The 21,867-nt window shown below is 37.4% G+C and overlaps 1 protein-coding gene across 2 annotated transcripts in view; it reads left to right on the forward strand.

Annotated features, from left to right (window-relative positions):
* Positions 1-21,867, forward strand: part of LOC137253891 (uncharacterized) — a 239,083-nt gene that overhangs the window by 168,615 nt on the left and 48,601 nt on the right. For both annotated transcript variants that reach the window (XM_067791485.1, XM_067791486.1), the window contains 2 exons: positions 6,708-6,815; positions 13,222-13,281. In XM_067791485.1, coding sequence (XP_067647586.1) covers positions 6,708-6,815; positions 13,222-13,281 — 168 coding nt within the window. The remainder of the gene's footprint in view (positions 1-6,707; positions 6,816-13,221; positions 13,282-21,867) is intronic.

Genomic DNA, 21,867 nt, shown 5'->3' on the forward strand with positions numbered 1-21,867 from the left:
ACGACATGCCGGACGGATCCCGAAAACCATCCAGAAATGATGCCGGAAGAGCCCCCAAATGATCCCGAAAAAGTCCCCAAATGACCCCGACGAGATCCCGCACGGATCCCGAAAACCATCCAGAAATGATGCCGGAAGAGCCCCAAATGATCCCGAAAAAGTCCCCAAATGACCCCGACATACTCCAGAAAAGGTTCCGAAATGGCTCCGAGGGAGAAATGATTCCGGAAGGATCCCAAAATGATCCCGAAATAGTCCGGAAATTACCCAGATGGGATCCCGCACAGATCCAGAAATGATCCCGGAAGGGTCCAAAAACTATCCCGGAAAAGTAACAAAAAATCCCGAAATGGCTCCTACGGCATCCCGGACGGATCCAGAAATGATCTCGGAAGGGTCCCCAAATGATCCCAAAATGGTCCCCAAATGACCCTGATGGATCCGGCAAACCATCAACAAATTATGCCGGAAGGGTCCCCAAATGATCCCGAAATAAAACAGAGAAAGTCACGAAACGACCCCTAGAGGATCCCCAAATGATCCCGTATTAGCCCCAAAAAAGTCCCAAAATGACCCTGACAGGATCCCGAAAGGATTCCGAAAACAATACAGAAATGATGCCGGAAAGGTCCTCAAATGATCCCCTAATAGTCCCGAAATGACCGTGACGGGATCCCGACAACTATCCAGAAATGATGCCGAAAGGGTCCGCAAATGATCCCGTATTAGTCGAAAAAAAGTCCCGAAAGGACCACGACGGGATTCCGGACGAATCCCAAAAACCATCCAGAAATGATGCCGGTAGGTATCCCAAATGATCGCGAAATAGTCCCGAAATGACCTCGTCGGCATCCCGGACGGATCCCGAAAATTATCCAGAAATGATGCCGGAAAGGTTCCCAAATGATTCCCTAATAGTCCCGAAATTACCCTAATGGGATCCCGGACGGATCCCGAAAACCATCCAGAAATGATGCCGAAAGGGTTCCCAAATGATCCCGTATTAGTCGCGAAAAAGTCCCGAAATGACCCCGACGGGATCCCGGACGGATCCCGAAAACCATCCAGAAATGATGCCGAAAGGGTTCCCAAATGATCCCGTATTAGTTGCGAAAAAGTCTCGAAATGACCCCGACGGGATCCCGGACGGATCCCGAAAACCATCCAGAAATGATGCCGGATGAGCCCCAAAATGATCCCGAAAAAGTCCCCAAATGACCCCGACGCGATCCCGGACGGATCCCGAAAAGCATCCAGAAATGATGCCGGAAGAGCCCTCAAATGATCCCGAAAAAGTCCCCATATGACCCCGACGAGATCCCGGACGGATCACGAAAACCATCCAGAAATTATGCCGGAAGAGCCCTCAAATGATCCCGAAAAAGTCCCCATATGACCCCGACGAGATCCCGCACGGATCCCGAAAACCATCCAGAAATGATGCCGGAAGGGTCCCCAAATGATCGCGAAATAGTCCCAAAATGATTCCGGAATAGTCCCGAAAATGTTCCAAAATAACCCCGACGGGATACCGTAAACTATACAGAAATGATCCTGGAAGGGTCCCAAAATGATCCCGAAAAAGTCCCGAAATTACCCCGGCGTAATCCCGGACCGATCCCGAAAACCATCCAGAAATGATCCCGGAAGGGTCTCGATATGACCCTTACGGGATTACAAATAAGGTGAAGCTAATTATAAAACCATGTTAATAAGGCAGCAGGCGCATTGGAGCGAATAAAAAGTTAGATAGAAACATACAGGTAAAGCTAATAAAAGCTGCTAATAAAAACAATTGATGGAGGGCGGATGGCGGGAGTAGAGGAGAGGACCACTGATCGTTCCTCCAAAATTGCCTAGATCTCGTTCTGTATGTACCAGATACCAAAAACTATTGATTTAGGAGAAAATTTAGATTGAGTTATAACAATTTATGGATTTTACACCAGAGGGGAGATAAAGGGGGCGGGCGGAGGGTGTCACTGCTTACTTTGTAAGCCCTCGACTTATTTGACCCCTTGAGTCTGTGATATTGGTGAAGGCCAGTATACGTAAAGTTATAATGTGTAAAAATTATGAAAAATAATTTCTCGAAGGGTCGTGGGACCCCCACCCCTCTTTTCATGGTCGAAAAAAATTTCTCTAGTAGACTACTGTCTGTGTCCCAAATTTCATCAACATCCGTGTAGCCATTCTGGCGTGATTCAGTCGCAAAGACGAAAAAATATAATAATTAAATTATAACTGTTCCTAGGGGGCGGGGACCACGCCCCTTTTGAAAAATATATAGCTAGTAGATCCTTCTAGACTATTGGCTATATGTGTGCAAAATTTCATCCAAATCGGTCCAGCCGTTCTTGCGTTATTGAGTCACAAAGACAAACGTCTGGACAAACATCCAAACATCCAAACATCCAAACATCCAAACATCCAAACATCTAAACATCCAAACATCTTAACATCCAAACTTTCCCATTTATAATATATATTAGATTAGCAGTACCCGACAGATGATTTTCTGGATCGCCTGGTCCACATTTTGGTCGATATCGCGAGAACGCCTTCACATATACATCTAAGGGCCACTCGCTTTTAAAACCCTCATTAATACTTTTAATTTGATATCCATATCGTACAAACACATTCTAGAGTCACCCTGTCCCACCCTAATGGCGATATCTCGAAAAGGCGTCCACCTATAGACCTAATGCCCACTCCCTCTTAAAATGCTCAGTAACACCTTTCGTTTGATACCCATATCGTACAAACATTCTAGAGCCACCCCTGGCCCACCCTAATGCTGATATCTCGAAAAGGCGTCCACCTATAGACCTAATGCCCACTCCCTCTTAAAATGTTCAGTAACACCTTTCGTTTGATACCCATATCGTACAAACATTCTAGAGTCACCCTTGGTCCACCTTTATGGCGATATCTCGAAAAGGCGTCCACCTATAGAACTAAGGATTACTCCCTTTTAAAATACTCATTACCACCTTTCATTTGATACCCATATCGTACAAAAACATTCTAGAGTCACCCCTGGCCCACCCTAATGGCGATATCTCGAAAAGGCGTCCACCTATAGACCTAATCCCACTCCCTCTTAAAATGCTCAGTAACACCTTTCGTTTGATACCCATATCGTACAAACATTCTAGAGTCACCCCTGGCCCACCCTAATGGCGATATTTCGAAAAGGCGTCCACATATAGACCTAATGCCCACTCCCTCTTAAAATGCTCAGTAACACCTTTCGTTTGATACCCATATCGTACAAACATTCTAGAGTCACCCCTGGCTCACCCTAATGGCGATATTTCGAAAAGGCGTCCACCTATAGACCTAATGCCCACTCCCTCTTAAAATGCTCAGTAACATCTTTCGTTTGATACCCATATCGTACAAACATTCTAGAGTCACCCCTGGCCCACCCTAATGGCGATATCTCGAAAAGGCGTCCACCTATAGGCCTAATGCCCACTCCCTCTTAAAATGCTCAGTAACACTTTCGTTTGATACCCATATCGTACAAACACATTCTAGAGTCACCCCTGGCCCACCCTAATGACGATATCTCGAAAAGGCGTCCACCTATAGACCTCATGCCCACTCCCTCTTAAAATGCTCAGTAACACCTTTCGTTTGATACCCATATCGTACAAACATTCTAGAGTCACCCCTGGCCCACCCTAATGGCGATATCTCGAAAAGGCGTCCACCTATAGACCTAATGCCCACTCCCTCTTAAAATGCTCAGTAACACCTTTCGTTTGATACCCATATCGTACAAACATTTTAGAGTCACCCCTGGCCCACCCTAATGGCGATATCTCGAAAAGGCGTCCACCTATAGGCCTAATGCCCACTCCCTCTTAAAATGCTCAGTAACACCTTTCGTTTGATACCCGTATCGTACAAACACATTCTAGAGTCACCCCTGGCCCACCCTAATGACGATATCTCGAAAAGGCGTCCACCTATAGACCTCATGCCCACTCCCTCTTAAAATGCTCAGTAGCACCTTTCGTTTGATACCCATATCGTACAAACATTCTAGAGTCACCCTTGGTCCACCTTTATGGCGATATCTCGAAAAGGCGTCCACCTATAGAACTAAGGATCACTCCCTTTTAAAATACTCATTACCATCTTTCATTTGATACCCATATCATACAAACACATTCTAGAGTCACCCCTGGCCCACCCTAATGGCGACATTTCGAAAAGGCGTCCACCTATAGACCTAATGCCCACTCCCTCTTAAAATGCTCAGTAACACCTTTCATTTGATTCCCATATCGTACAACTAGAGACACCCCTGGTCCACCTTTATGGCGATATCTCGAAACGGCGTCCACATATGGAACTAAGGATCACTCCTTTTCAAAATACTCATTAACAGCTTTCATTTGGTACCCATATCGTACAAACATATTCTAGAGTCAGCCCTGGTCCACCTTTATGGCGATATCCCTAAATGGCGTCCATCCATAGAACTATGGCCTACTCTCTCTTAAAATACTCTTTAATACCTTCCATTTGATACACATGTCATACAACCACATTCCAGGGTTACCCTAGGTTCATTTTCCTACATGGTGATTTTCCTTATTTTGTCTCCATAGCTCTCAACTGAGTATGTAATGTTCGGTTACACCCGAACTTAGCCTTCATTACTTGTTTTTTATAATATTTTGTCAGTTCAATTTTAAGTTTTTTGTTTTCTATAATTCAAGAAAAAATTTCAATTAACGTTGCAACTAAAGCTATGAAAACCAATTTCGAAAACATTTTCGAAAAAATTCAAAAATTTCCAGAAACATTTTCGAAAATTGTGAACCTTTTATTTAGAGCTTTCTGAATTTTTTTGAGTATGCAGTTTTATAGCCCACTCAATTACAAGTACAAGTTATCGGTCTCACAGAATTTATATCAAGTTTTGGCAATTTTTTTTCCGAAGGGTTTTTTATAATTTCTTGCCAACGAACGAATTGTTATTTTCACAATGAAAGGTAACCTTATACACTCTAAGGGAAAAAAGTTTTCAAAATCCGATGCGAATTATGATTTTATGGGCAAGAATTGATTGTATTGCAGGCTCGTACATACTCTAAATAACAAGTTCGCAACTTTCGCAACAGAAAACTTTTTTGAGTTTGCATTATTTTCAGTTACAGAATTCATTAAAGTTTTTTCTTAAATAACGGAAAATTAAAAAGAAGAATTTCATTGGCGAAATATTGATAAAAATTGCCACTACTATTTTTGATGTATATGGGAACGATTTTTCGTCATCCCTTGTCAAATTTCGTTTTGAGACAAATCGGTTTCGGCGTTGTGCCATCATCATTGTCGATTTTCGTTCTTTACTGCTATTTTTGTGCTCCCTGCTGTTTATATGCTTTGAAATAATTAAAGTTGTAGGAACACATTGAATAAACATTTTTCCAAATGGGTATTTGCTGTTAGACAATAAGAGCGTATAAATTATTACCGTGTGTGTGAATGTGTGCATTAGAGCCTAGATGAGTTGGTGTGCTTGTGAACGCCTTTGGGTATGATATGTGCACATATTTGCAAAGAGAGAACTGACGCTTCTGCATGTGTGTAGTAGCAATCTTTATATTAGCAGTATTTCGTGGCACCAAAGAAAATTCATAAATTTTTAATTAAATCTAACTGAATGCAATGTCACTGAATTGAATCCAACTAGGTTGGCGCGATTTTTTTTCTGGACACATTTTTTTAAACAAAACTTTAACAACGTTTTTACATTTGTAGGGATATCGAAATACTACTTTTAGGAACAATATCAGGCCTGTTCTGAATTCCGACTCGGAATGAAAAGTAAATCGGCATTGATTTCGACTCGGTTTCTATTTGGTGTTCTCAATTCCGATTGTAAAAAATCGATTCGAAGTCGATTTCGAATCGTTTTCAGCTGTTTTTGTTTATGTGTTTTGTTTTAAGTATCATAAAATTTTATTTTAATTAAAAAATGCCTGCAGATATGGTTTTTGATGCACAGACGCAAGAATACGTGCTATTGTGCGTGCGAATCGTAAAAATGCGCTGGATCGGAATTCAGAACAGGTCGACTTCATTTCGATCAGCATCGATTTGTTTGCCTAATAGATTTCTTGATAGAAGTTTTTAAAGAAAGATTTATTATGCCAATTTAACTCAAATTTAAACAAAAAATACACACAACTCTTCCAAATAAAATGAAGAATTTAAAAAAAATTATTTGAAAGACAAATATCGCAACATTTGTGTATAATCTGCCAATTAATTTTCATTCCGACTGCTCAGAGGCAATACTTTTCAAACCGATAATTTTTGGTTGGAATCGAAATTGAGAACACCAATCCATTTCGATTCCGAAAAAATTGATCGGAATCGGAATCCAGAACAGGCCTGTATATGTATGCCACAGCTGTGGTGACACGACTGTAATATTACTTGCAACAACAAAATAATTGTCCAGTTAAACTTGTGACTAGAGATAGGTTCCTCTACCAACTTGTATCCTTAATTAATATAAACAAGTTACTTGTCGCGCTTTTATGATTTCGAATGAGACTCGTTATGCTTTCTTATTTTGTCATCATCATTTTGTCATTAGTATAATACAGCAAATTTTTCCTTCATTTAAAACTCAATTTTAACTTTAATAACACTCAAATTATTTTGATTTTTTGCAGGAAAATCCCGGCCTCATTGTTCCCTGGATAATTGGTTACATTACTTTTATGGCCTTGGAGGCGGTGGCCATGGTCTATTCCAATGTTTTGCGAGATCATGTTAATAAGGTTAGTGAGTTCGCTCAGCCGAGCATTAAATGAACATGAGGTCCTCATGGACCGGCCAGTTCAACCCCCAAATCTCTTCACAAACTACACATTTAATTTATTTAATTCATTTAACATTTTCAATGGCATAGGCGCTGAGCACAATGAAAATTTAAAAAAAATATACAGCAGCGAACAAAAAAATAGCATTGGCCAACTTTATCAAATTTCGTCGACATAATTCCTGTTTTTTTATATTCGATATTTTAAGAAAAAATTCCATGAATTTGGTAACCGAAACAATACCAACCAATCACAGAAACGTTTTCGAAAAAATTAAAAAATTCGTGAACTATTTCCAAGTAGTTCTAATTTTTTATTTGTAGCCTTAATTTTTTTTAATATGCAATTTTGTAGTCCAATCAATTTCTGTCTTTCAAAGTGCAAGTTATAGGTCGCTTAAAATTCGTATTGATTTTTGACAATTTTTTTTTTTTGAAGTGTATTTCAAATTTTTTCCAAAAAAAATTTGATAAAAAATTTAAACACCTTGCTTGGAGGAAAATCTGCTACACTCTTCAAAAAAAATTTTTTTTAAATAAATGCGAAACTTGAGAGATTTATAACTGGTACTTTAGACTAAAACTAATTGGCCTATAAAGCTGTTTGAATATAACAATTTCAGAGTACTCTAAATTTGAATTTCGAAATTTTGGTAAAATTTTTCGAGCTTTCGAAAATTTTCGAAAACCTTTTTGAGCTTGATTTTGATAGTTTTAGTCACTGATTGAAAATGCTATATTACTACGAAGTATTTCTTCTTGCTTTTGCACCGGTTTTGAACATGAACAGAGCATAGAGCAGAGCCGTAGCATATACCAGTGATAGTAATTCCTACGTCGTGTTTTAGAGCCGAGCAAGTAGCAGTATAAAAGCACCAAACGAAATGCTTTTTGTATTGGAGAGAGAGCAATAAAAATATATTGCTATTTGCTTTGCTCGACATTGTTAGTAAAAACTTTGTCTTCTCTCGCGATACTACTTATCTGTAACAACAAGTGAGTGAATCGATGAAATAACACTAACACAAACACGAGAAGCCACAACAACAACTTAAACACTGAAAAGATAAAACTACAAGTACAAAAACAACAACATAACAACGCTACTGCAGCTCGAACAACACAAACAAGAGAAATTACGAAGTTCTGCATAACAGTGCCAATTTTCTCTCACTCCACTATAACTAACATTTTGTTTGGAGTTTTATTCGGCTATTTGTTCCGCTATAAAATACCACGAATCTCGTAACAGAGCTTAAATTGCTATCACGTTTTTATGCTACGGCTCTACTCTCTGCTCTGTTCATGTTCATACACGGAGCAGTAGCAGGGCAGAATTTTCGCTGCTACTGCTACTCTGAATAAACAAACACTGGTTTCAGTAGCAATATTAATATTGTTTTTTTTTTCTTTTCTTAAAAAAGCGAAAATATTAAAATTATTGACAAAATGTAATAAAAATTGCCACATTTTTCTACTCACTGCTGTGAATACTTATTCCACTTGTAAAACTGCACGTAATAATTTAATGCTAACAAATAGCAAAAATAAAATGTAATATACAAATTTACATAATAAATAAAAACGTGAATTCTTCACGCAAATAGATGAAAGTAGGAACGCATAAAAATGTATGAGAAAGCAAAAACTGAAAACTCGTAAATTTTATTCTTAAACAAGTCAGAAGTGCTACAAAGAACGAAAAAATCTCCACTTGCATTTTGCTTGGCTGATTATAGTACTTTCTATTTGAGTTCTTTAACTATTTGTAAATTTTAGCTTTTTTTGTCTTTTAGCGTGATTTGTTTTTATCTTCGTATTTCAACGCGGCTTACCCGCATCATCACGCTATTTCATTTGCATTTTTACGTGAGTTTTTTTTTTTTGTTTATTTTTTTTTTCTGATTTTTAATTTAGCAAATTGCGAAAACAAGTATAAAGCGAAAACATTTCAATAAAATATGCTCAAAAAGCAAAAAAAGAATATTAAATAGCAAATAGCAATAATTCGTGAAAAATTTGAGAAAAATGCTAAAATGCGTATAGGAAATCATTTGAAATTTAATTTTTTATTGATATTCCCTGAATTAACGAACCTTGAGAAATTATTATTATTTATTATTTATATTTTGCACCTTCTGCCAACATTCGTTTAACTGCCGAATAAATAACTAAAATATTCAGTATGGCCAAATGTGCTTTATTTAGACTACTTTTGGAGTAGTACTTCATAAATTAATTACTCGCGTGCTTCACTACAAGCGTGCTAAAATCAAACCGATTGATTATTCATCAGCTTGCGCTGCTTTTATACTCTATGTTGCCTGGTTCACATATTTATCCTAAAGTCTATACTTTTCACGAACTTGCCTTCTGGTACAGTTGTATCTCATACTTGGCTATTTAGCTGTATGCGCATGTATGTGTGAGACACAACTTCTTCTCTTAGCTGATGATAACGTGATGTGTGATTGTTTCTCTTTCTTCAAGCAGCTGGTTATGTATATGTGTGGCTGCTTGCTTTAATGTGTACATGTACATAAGTGTGACTGCTTGCTTAATTGTTTTTGTGCATTTATATATTAGCAGCATAATGATGTACAGAACTGCTAATATTCGCCACAATACATTGTTGAGCTACTAACAGGATAACCTAGGCGTAACAAGGCAGATCAAGTCCTCAATTATTTTGCTCTACTCAACGCAGATCTTGCCCGGCTACCAAACGACGGTACCATAAGGAGTACTACATGAACCAAAGCTTTCTATTCATTCGCATAGCATAACCTAGCCATCGCAGATTCTGCCTTTTATTGCTACACTCTGTGAATATGTAATAAGCCTAATATAGCTTATTGTTAAACCTTATTCGAAACACGCCTTTAGCATCATGGGAAGGAACGTGATTTTTTCTCTGAATTTTGATACAGATATTGGTGTTGCTCAATCTCGTTTGGCATAGCATTACAAGATTAACAACGCGCTCCAATTCGCAATTTGCGCTTCGAAAGGCCAATTTCACCTCCATCAAGAGAAGTTCCGTGTCGTTTCTCATATCATGGGTCCTCTCCGGGATTATACACTTTTGTGCAAATCTGGCTGATAACAACTTTACTAACTAGGCCAAAGCTCCGCCGCTAAGGTTCAATTCGTTCTTTGGCTTATTCTTTTGCACAAAGCGCCCAAATAAACCTTATATGATGAGTATGGATTGCATGATCGACTTTCTTGTAGATTGGGCAGAGCATACTTAAATTTCAGTAGATCACTCGACCATGTTTTGGAGTTGATACACGCTCTTTAGCTGCTCTTTGCCTAATTGCTTAAATAGCTCTGCCGGGAAAGTCCATAGTTTACAGACGCCTTCTTATATTTAAGCCGATAATTGGTCACTGTGGAATGATGTGCACAAATGTAGTAGCCATGGTTTGAAGTATCGAGCTCGTCAGCTCCCTCGTTATCTATCAGTGATAACAAGAAATTCAATTTGCGTCACCACGTGTACTTTATTCGTGCCACAGATGCATGTGCGGCCATGGCGTGGCTACCACATGTTAATGGTCTGCTGTATCAGCCGTCGATTAGGACATCATTACTTTGGTTTCGTGTTATACGAACAGGTGAATGTTTACTTTTGCTGGAACCTGGTAATGCTGACGACCATATATCCTCTCACGGCGAAGTAAATCATTCTAAATTCAGACGCAGACTTTTCCAGCTGCAGCAGAAAGAGCTCATCCCTTCCTCATCTTGGCGTTAGAGTCGTTAAACATTATATTATTGTCATGTCGGGGATAGTAATACTCTATGTCTCTTAGTTTATTATTGACGCTGGAAGTATGAGTGTTATATGTAGAAGCCTCACATTGAAGTAGATCGCAGCGCGTTGCTTGTTCACAACCGTACACTACAGTACTTGGCGGCGAAGTCTACTTCACATCACAAAACCAACACTGCGACATGGTTTTGAGCTTCACTCCTAATGGCAACTAAGGTAGACTTCACAAGGCTCAATTTTCTTCCCTTATGGTCCCCATTTATCACGATTTCTGTATGACGGTGATGTCCTTTCAAAAGGTTCCGGACATTAAAGGTACATTCCCTCAAATCGTAGTCTCTGCAACTTTTGCCGTGTTCTTCATCAAAAATAAAACAAAGTTTTCATAAGAGACTTCTTTTGCACTTTTATTGCCAGTAATTTTAATGTGGTCAGGTGCACAATGCAGGTATGTGATTAACCTTCCTATACTCGCGCCAATTATTGTAAAATCTGTCCTCGCGCACGGTCTCACAGACCGATAGCTCCTACCCCCTACAATATATTTTTTTACCTACTTTATTTTTTAATGTTATAATTATTTTAAAATTTAAGGCATAATGAAATAAAATAGTATACTACTTCATTTATATAGTACTTCATTTATTAATTATTTTACAGATTTTCAGTATATCACAAATCAGTCTTAAAATTTGAGATATTTTCTTAAGTAATAGGAAAACAAAAATAAAATCTGAAATTCATCTGAAAAACAAAAGAAACTTCTTAATAATATTAAAATACATATCAAAGTATATATTTATCTATGTTTGGCTCAGGTTTGAGCATCATCATAAAAATCAGGGCATACTCGCGTCGGTCTCACGGACCGATTAGCTCCAAATGCTACAACACGTACGCTTCTCACGAACGCACAGCGTGCACTAAAACGAAGTAAGCCACAAATCCAGCAGAGATAGAGCTCGACTTCTCCAGATCTTCGTGCATAAAAATAATTACGAAAATGTGTTTCGTCGGTCTCAGAGACCAATGCGCGAGTATAGGAAGGTTAAGAAATGACTACACAATTATATAGCGCGCTGCTTTTTATGCAAACTCCAAGGCTGCAGTCCGCTTGCGCTTAAGCCTACTCGGTGTCTCTATACAAACTTATAAGTATTTCTCGACTCATAAGCTTTAATTGACTTGGCCCAAATAAAGAAGCAGCACATGAATGTTTATCGATCGTTGTACCATTTAATTCAAGTAGGCGCTGTAGCGAAGCCAAAGCAATTAAAAGCATGTTGAGATTATTTCTCATTTAATTCTGCAAAAATCTATATGTTTTTTGTTGGGAGCCAATTTGGTTTTGCTGAGAGCCATTGAGAGCCATTGCATGGGAATTATTACTCTAAAGTAGTGAATAATAAAAAGACTTTAAATAAGTTTTAGTTTTCTAGTAATACATCACTGCGTTATGGGTCACGCGCAAATATTTCCCACGATTCTATAACAGTATTCACATTCACTTATCCTTCCGTTTACATTATGTGATTGTTACAAACAAATTTTATTTAAGCAAATACAAATGCATATTTCTGCTTTGCCATTACTATCACTTTGCATGCTCGAAGTGCAAAAATGCATTTTAGCGTTTGTTTTTTGAATTTAGCACTTTTTTGTGTGAAAATTTTGTTAACAAACACTTTAGTTGGCTGACTTTAAGTGGTTTTGTTGTTGTTAATGTTATTTGTTAGTTGATGTATGACAACCGCGTTCTTATGTGGGTTACGTTTGGTTTCCCCACGGCATTTGTTTCGTCAAAAAGTAGCATTGCTGTGCAAGGCCTCGAGTCATATTTTAGTTGCCGCAACAAAGCCATTTGCATTTGTTTGCGGTGGGTGTGTGTGTGTTAGTGTGTCGGCGTGTATGTGTCACCTTCCAAACGCTTCCAAGTGCTAGTACTTATACTTTTTTAAATTCCACTTAACCTTTTACCCACGCAGTCACCTGTGTAAAATTTTAAGTTTTTTTAAATACAGAAAATAAAACTGAAAAGTTTTTTGGAAAGCTTTCTCCTTTTTCCGTTGCACGTGCTTTTGAATTGTTAACAGCGCATTTGCATAACTTTATCTCCCTCATTTGCATTGCACCAAATTGCACTGAGTCTTAGTTGCCATTTTCATTTATTTATTGTGTTTTTTCTTTTAGTTTGTGAACTTTTTGTATAAATCAACTCTTCATTACCATACTTTAATTCAGTTGCATTCACAATTAGTTTGCCTTAAAAGTGCAGGGGAGTTAGAAAGATAAAGCGCTAGTCAGAGAGGAAGCGCTGTTAAGTGCTTTTGTTGCATTTGTAAATAGCAGTTAAAAGCTTTATGCTCGATGAAAGTTGTGTGGTGAATAATTTTCCAATCATACCTAAGACTACTATATCCGGTTTTGCCCTTTTTTGTTTTTGTTATTTTAGTTATCGAATCATTTAAATTATGTAGATTACTGCATGGATTTCGAAACTGTTTAATATTCATCCTTAGCAATAAAATCTCTGGAAATTTTCAAATTGTTATAACATACATATGTTTCTTTTTCAAATATTTTTCAGCAATTTGATGCGATGTGTAAAGCGGAAGTGACCTTTTTCATAGCACGTGCGATCATTAATGTAAGTTAGCAGTACTTGTTGTATATATACATGTACATTGTACATGTGTGTGTTGTATTGTGAACAGATATATGCGGTAAACATCATGATTCAATCACAAGAGGTTTGCTCGACTGAAAAATTTTTAACAATTGCAACAAGTTTGCTCGCAAATCGAAATGACATTCGTTAAATATGTTGTTTCTTTGCGATATTTCGAAAAATATTAGTAATAGCAATAGGATGCAATCAGTTTACAAATACCTGATAAGTACTAAACTGCATATTTCTTTTATAAAATTGTTTCAAATTTTATGAGGAATTCATTACCTCTGCCATGATCTAGTACCTGGGCGACCGAGCTTTGCTCGGCAACGTTTCGTTGTAATGGCAACGTTTCTCAAGTATCTTCATGCGCCGAGTTATTAATTTCAAACATTTTTTTAGTTATATACTATGAAAGTCTCACAATTTTATTACATTCCAAAAACTTGTAAATTTCACGAATGACAACTATCAGTTAGTTTAATTAAATGTCAACTTACTTCCCTAAGCGCCATCTGTTGGTAAGTAGTTAAATGGTTAGATGTCGTTTTCAAATTGAACATATGCCTCTAGTGTTCAACGGTAGCGAATAACCATGGTGAGATATCTTTTTGCTATGGTGAGAAATCTTTCTAACAGTAATCTGTGAGAAATTGCAATTATTAATTTCATATTTGCCAAGAATATGCATTTTAATATATTTTGCTGGAATTTGCCACGGTGCCTTGATATTGTAATTCAATTTTATTAGCGTGTGTGAAATTAAGAAAATTAAGTCGAATCATGTGTAAGATTTTTTTACGAAGATTTTTAACTTTAATGTCCTCCTTTAAAGCTTTAATAGAATATGAGTAAGTAGAGTAGTATTTCGTCTAACTACCCCAACCCTTAATAGCAACCCTACTAAAAAAATGTCCCTATTGTAATGCGGAGTGAAATACCTTTCGTTTAATACCCATATCGGCATATCTCATGCAATTTTTTTTTAATTTCGAATAGGTGGCAACCCCTCGATGGTAACCCTATTAAAGTATATCCCTATTGTAATGCGGAGAGTAAAACCTTTCGTTTGATACCCATATCGGCATATTTCATGCAATTTATTTTTCATTTTGAATAGGTGGCAACCCTAAAGGACAACCGTAAAGGGCAACCCTACTCTAAAATGTCCCTATTTTAATGCGGAGTGATATACCTTGCGCTTGATACCCATATCGGCATATCTCATGCCAATTTTTTTTAATTTCGAATAGGTGGCAACCCTAAATCGCAACCCTGCTCAAAAATGTTCCGATTGCAATGAGGAGTGAAATACCTTTCGTTTGATATCCATATCGGTATATCTCATGCAATTTTTTTTTTAAATTTGGAATAGGTGGCAACCCGAAATGGCAACCTTACTCAAAAATGTCCCTATTATAATGCTGAGCGAAATACCTTTCGTTTGATACCCATATCGGCGTATCTCATGCAATTTTTTTTCAATTTCGAATAGGTGCCAACCCTAAATGGCAACCCTACTCAAAAATTTCCCTATTATAATGTGGAGTGAAATACCTTTCGTTTGATACCCATATGGGCATATCTTATGCAATCTTTTTTTTTAAATTTCGAATAGGTGGCAACCTTGTGAAACATTCTGAGTGGCAACACATAGATAGAAAGTCTTAGAAGGTGATACATTATCTCTGTACCAAATTTCATTTAAATCGGTTTGAGCCGTTCCCGAGATCGTTCGGCTATACAAACAAACAAGAATTACTCGTTTAAAGTTATAAGAATAGTGTGGCTGAACATAGGTTTTATGAAAAGTACTGACTTCAAGGAATCGTACACTTTCGTAAATCTATGAGCACAAGAAACTTAAACTAAAAGCTCAACTAGTAAATTGATTCACGTAAAAATGTCATTAGTAAATATGGATATGCTATAGCTAGATATACTCATTGAACATGTTAGCTTATTCATTCCATATCTTCGCAACCTTCGTCTCCATTTAAGAATCTTGGAACAGGTTTATATTTGGAATATTATGGATATATTTATTTGTTACATATATTCGGACCTCATGAGGTAGTATAAAATGAATGTGTTCCAAATATTCTGAATTAATGGTTTATCCAGAACACTTCCTGAATGCACGTTATCAAGTCCATGCAAGTAGTCTCGAATCAATACAAAAACAATTTTAACTATTTTCTTTAAGAAATTTTCAATGGGACTCTTTATATAATCTTCCACCTTATACTAATTGATTAAAGCTTATCACTCTTCCAACTCTTGCTAGTCGAAGGGAAATGATTTGTGTAATATTTATGACAAGACTTTTAAATGGATAAATTTCAAGCCCATTCCTTCTGAACTAAGTAAACTTATGTGTTCCCTCTCGGACTTCGAGACACGTAAAACCTCTTCTGGTCGAACAATGTACAACGAATTTCGAACTAAATGTACCTTTTCGATGTTTATGCCAAGATTATTACTCTCACTCAAACACCTTTCTTTTATTTTTTGGTCAGTTCATTGCGGCTGCTGAGTTGAATATCACCCCATATCGGCGCCCTGTTCAAAATATTTTAAAAAAATTTCCATTTCAGGATTTGTCACAAAATCGCCCTATATTAGAATTAGTTTGAAGAACGTCTTATCTCAGATTGATTTTCATTATGTTCTTTTATGTCAAAATGCATTGAACTTATGCTCATATAGGGGGTTTTTGAAACAAATTTTGAGAGTATTTTTGAATAATTTTCTAACGTAAAGCATTCTTCAAACAAATTCTGAATGACCCAACCAACATAACTCTTTACCAATTACGAAATATTTAGTAGAAAATGAATTATTTACCCTAAAACCTGTTGGCATTTACAAATTTATTATCACAATTTTCGCTGAAGGTGATTGAACTATTCCATGTTTTCCTTACTTCGTAAAAGCAACCCGTCCAGATTTTTCAATTTGGGAGTGTCAAAGCTCTGTCATCATTGGAGAACAAACCTCTAGTATCATCATGAATCATGGTAAACATGCTGTTTTTGTAAGTTTTGAATCCAGTTTTTATCTGAGATCTGTTCCTCCGTTGAAAGAGTAAATTTTTGTAAATCAGTTGTATTTTTGGTTCCCATTACTTTTTTGCTGTTGGTTTCTTTTCCGGGACCGGTTATTTGTTGAAAACGATTACTTATTCTAAACTGCTTACTCATTATGTGTAGAATACTTTTTAGCACCTCTTAATCATAGTTAGTTTTTTTGATACAGTTTATTTTTTGGGAGCGATAATTGTTTTTTTGAACCGGTAATTTTTGGAAACCGATTAGTTATGAATTCGGCACCGGATACTTTTTGGAAAGAGACTACTAGTTCCGGCTACTTTTCTCAAACTGGTTATTCATTCGTTACCGGTTACTTTCTTCAATTCTCTACCAGCTGCATTGGTGAAACTGGTTTCTTTTTTCCAACTGATTACTCATTAATAAGTAACCGTACCTTCGTACTGAATATGGATTACCTTTCCCAAGTTATTTTGTTTGGTACTTATTGCATATTTGTAACCGTTTCTTTTTTTGTTTGTTTGTTTGAAACTGGTTACTTTTGTAACTCGGTACTGTTTCCGAAATTGATTACTGCTTTGGTTTCTCTTTTGAATATTATTATTTGGAAGTGGTTGCTTGTTTCAAACAGGCCAGATCTGCTTTCTATTGTTTGCTGGGTACTTTTTTGTATGTACTTTTTGCAGCTGGCTAGTAACTAGTTACTTTTTTCGTAACCGATCACTTTTGAAATCGATAAACATTTCTAGAATAGATTTCAGATTACACTCTTGGAATCGATATCCAAATCATACTTTATAATCGATCACACTTTTGAAATCTATAACAGTTTTTTTTTTGAAATCTACAAAAACTTTTAGAATACCTACCACGTAGTTTTTTTGGAATCGATAACAATTTTGAAACAGATACCAGATTACTCGTTTGAAATTGTTAACAATTTGGAATCGATGACAGGGAAATTTTGAAATTGCATGTATGGAGTACTCGCTATGGACCAACCGAGTGCTCCAAAATTAACCACAATTCATACAAAAAATATGGTCCAATTAACATTGCGATGTCCTAGGACTGGACCATATACTCCAGCTCCGCATTACATCAGAGTAATCCATGGAGTACCCACAGCCCAATAAACATCGTGTAGTGATTGCAATCGTTAAAAACGAGCAATGCTCGGCTTACAATATGTTCGTGTAGAAATATGAGTTGGTGCATTGCTGCATTACAGTGGAGTATAATGGTAAGTACTCCAATGGACCACATGATCCAACGATTTTTGCAGGGAAAGTATAAAATAAAATTAAAGAAAAAAAGTTTTTTAAAAATAAGCTTTTATTATTGGTTAACAAAATTACCTAAGATACCAGATACGTAAGACCAGCTGGCCTGAGGACGCGAGTTGAAGACAAATAGCTCTACTGTTCCCTTTCGTCTGTAAAATTGTGTAACCTAATTCTAGAATACTGCTCTTTTTTTTTGAAATTTCAAATAATAATAATATCTTTTTTGTATTTGTGTTAAATTAAAATTATCCACATGTTCTGAGTAAAAATATTTCATCCTCTTAACTGAATGCATGCATTTCATATCGGAAATCGCTCGCTCAAGCATAAATTCAAGGTCAAGGAAAATAAACCAAGCGTATATTGTAATAATGTGACAAGCACGCATCGTCGGCTTTGACACTCAACAACTAGGGGAAAAACAAAGTAATGCTTACACCAAAAGGGAAACGTTTATATGTATTTGATACCGTTTTAGCGATTTCCTCAAGGTCACGTTAAGCAACTTCTGTATTACCTTTTGGGGGAATGAAAGAGCTAATATTTCTCTTGCTAAAAGATGTTGTGAGAAAGTGCGTTGCCGAGCAAATAGGTGGGGGAAACCCATTTTCGACTATATTGAAATGTTTAATAGTTTGGAATAAATAGCAGAAAACTTATGCAGTAGCGATATCATAAATCGATAACTGTTTACATTTTTAAAATAGATAACATTCTCCAATCGACCAGTCGTTACTTTTTTTTTGAATTGATAGCTTTTTATACTCAGCTGAGCAGAGCTCGAGCGGTAACCTGTAACGGCATAAACAAATCGAGATAGATATAGACTTCTATATGTCAAAATGATCTGGGCGAAAAAGAAATTCACTTGGCCATGTCCGTCCGTCCGTCCGTCCGCCCGTACGCCCGTAAACACGACAACTTGAGTAAATTTTGAGGTATCTTGATGAAATTTGGTATTTACGCACCTCAGATCGCTATTTAAAATGAACGAAATCGGATATAACCACGCCTACTTTTTCGATATCGAAAATTTCGAAAAACAGAAAAACTGCGATAATTCATTACCAATGACGGAAAAAGCGATGAAACTTGGTAGGTGGGTCGACCTTATGACGCAGAATTGAAAACTAGTATAATTTTGGACATTGGGAGTGGCACCGCCTACTTTTAAAAGAAGGTAATTTAAAAGTTTTGTTAGCTGTAATTTGGCAGTCGCTGAAGATATCTTGATGAAATTTGGAAGGAACGTTACTCCTATCACTATATATGTTCTAAATAAAAACTAGCAAAATCGGGTGACAAACACGCCCACCTTTTTAAAAAAAAAATTTCAAAGTCAAATTTTAACAAACAATTTAATATCTTTACAGTATATAAGTAAATTATGTCAACATTCAACTCCAGTAATGATATGGTGCAACAAAATACAAAAATAAAAGGAAATTTCAAAATGGGCGTGGCTCCGCGCTTTCTCGTTTAATTTGTCTAGAATACTTTTAATGCCATAAGTCGAACAAAAATTTATCAATCCATGTGAAATTTGGTAGGGGCATTGCCTCTATAATGATAACTGTTTTCTGTGAAAATGGACGAAATCGGTTGAAGCCACACCCAGTTTTTATACACAGTCGACCGTCTCCCTTCCGCTCGGCCGTTAACACGATAACTTGAGCAAAAATCGATATATCTTTCCTAAACTCTGTTCACGTAATTATCTGAACTCACTTTGTATTGGTATAAAAAATGGCCGAAATCCAACTATGACCACGCCCACTTTTTCGATATCGAAAATTTCGAAAAATGAACAACTGCCATAATTCTATACCAAATACGAATAAAAGGATGAAAGATGGTGTTTGGTTTGGTTTTTTGACGCAAAGTCTACATAAAAAAGTAAGGCGCGATAACCTCCGAAGAGATCTAAGGCAGAGCTTCTCTTCCAATTTGCGTCGTGCTCCTCTTGATTTACCCTACAAATTGGCCGGAAGGGACCTATATGTTTTTTGCCGACTCCGAACGGCATCTGCAAGGCAGATAAATTTCACTGAGAGCTTTTCATGGCAGAAATACACTATGAGCGCTTGCTAAACACTGCCGAGGGGCGACCCCGCTTAGAAAAATGTTCTTCTAATTGAAAACCCTTTTTCTAAAATTTTGATGTTGCTTTGCCCGGGGTGCGAACCCAGGGCATACGGTGTGGCTGGGGGAGCACGCTACCACGATGGCCGCCGAAAGTCTACATAACTTTAGAAAAAACTTTGTAAAATGGGTGTGTCACCTACCGTATTAATTACAGGAAATTGTAAAAGTTCTGCAGGGCGAAATCAAAAGCCTTTGGAGTCATGGCAGGAATGCTGTTCGTGGTATTGTATATATAAGTAAATTAGCGGTACCCGAAAGATGATGTTCTGTGTCACCCTGGTCCACATTTTGTTCGATATCTGGAAAACGCCTTCATATATACAACTAAGGGCTACTCCCTTTTAAAACCCTCATTAATACCTTTAATTTGATACCCATATCGTACAAGCACATTCTAGAGTTACCCCTGGTCCACCTTTATGGCGATATTTCGAAAAGGCGGTCACCAATAGAACTAAGGCCCACGCGCTTTTAAAATACTAATTAACGCCTTTGATTTGATACCCATATCGTAAAAACATACATCCCAGGGTTACTCTAGGTTCATATTCCTACATGGTAATTTTCCCTTATTTTGTCTCCAAAGCTCTCAGCTGAATATGTAATATTCGGTTACACCCGAACTTAGCCTTCCTTACTTGTTTTGAGCTGGCTACTTTTGTAAAAGGGTGATTTGTTGGATATGGCTACATTTTTGATACTTGTTTAAATTTTGAAATCGATAACCGACTTTATTTCAGGTATCACTTACCATATCGATAACCGGCTACTTTTTTTCAAATCGCTGGCTCTTTTTTTTTAATCGATAATTGGCTACCTCTTTGGGATCCATAACTCTTTAGAATCGACAACATTTTTGGTATCAAAAATATTTTGCAACTGCAAATGCACAATCTCTGAAAGATTTCGAGATTATCACGAAATTTCCCAATATGATCTTCAAACTAGTACCAACGTTGGTCGGCAGCCCACTTCTTTTTTAGTTTCTTGGATGGGGGTAATGCTTTATGCACTGTGCGATATTTTAAAAGCTTCACTAAATAATCTGCGAGTGTAGGACTCTATCTCTCTCTCTCCCTTACCTGGGACTGCAGCGAACATTCGGTTATGGGCGCTCTCTATGTGCGCTCGTAAGCTACTTTCACGCTGATGGTCTAGGCAACAATTTTGTTATAGAAGTTCATATTTTCGTGTAGTCGCTGGAACCATGGTTTCACTTCGAGAATTAGTTCCCTGGTACCGTTTTCTATAATACTGCTGTTCCGCCGTGCTTTGCGAGCGGATAGATTCTTCTCACGACTGCATGGCAACAATATACCTACTCGCTTTCTATCTATAGTTGAAATTGCTTTTTTTCCCACAGCGAGTATCTATATCGATATTTCTCAAGCAATAACCACACAGCCTCTGCGGAGACCTTCGAGTCAACCCAATATTCCACCGATGCAATATGCAATGCCCTTCTGCGCTAAACCGAGGTGAAGACGGTTCGGTGCTTCTAGTATTCTGTCTGCACCGTATAAGAGTATAGAACCCCAGGCTGACGCAAGCAGCTTCCTTGTATATGGCTTTAAACCCGTGTTTTCCATTTATCTACTCAGACTGGCCATTGTATGGGCAGCCTCTTTCCGAATTGCTCCGAGAAATTGAGCTTACTATCTAGCTTTCTGCTATTTCGCTGTAGTGTGTGTTTCTATTAGGCAACAATCGTCTTAATAACGATAAACGTCTTGCTGAGGGTGACGATCTCCGTTTTTGCTATAGCCAGCCAAAGATCATGATTAGCCATCCATGTTCTTACCCAAAACGATGAGAGAGATTCTTTCTGACATTTCCAACGTGGGCTGCTCCACCTTTTGCATTTACGTCTTTTTGTCTCTGCTTAATTTCTTACGTTAAATATTTATATATCAGGTAACCCCTAAAGTTGTCTAACAGATATTGCGTTACCTTGTAAAAGCGTCTCATTGACTCAAGCATGTCACTCCACCTGGCCTAGTTAAAAGCGATTTCATTGTCCAGCGTCACTAGCAAAATCATCGGTCTATTATGCTGTTTCGACTTTCACCGGGCAACAGGTC

The sequence above is a fragment of the Eurosta solidaginis genome, chromosome 5 (genome assembly GCF_040869045.1).
Source record: "Eurosta solidaginis isolate ZX-2024a chromosome 5, ASM4086904v1, whole genome shotgun sequence".
Classification (NCBI taxonomy): Eukaryota; Metazoa; Arthropoda; class Insecta; order Diptera; family Tephritidae; genus Eurosta; species Eurosta solidaginis.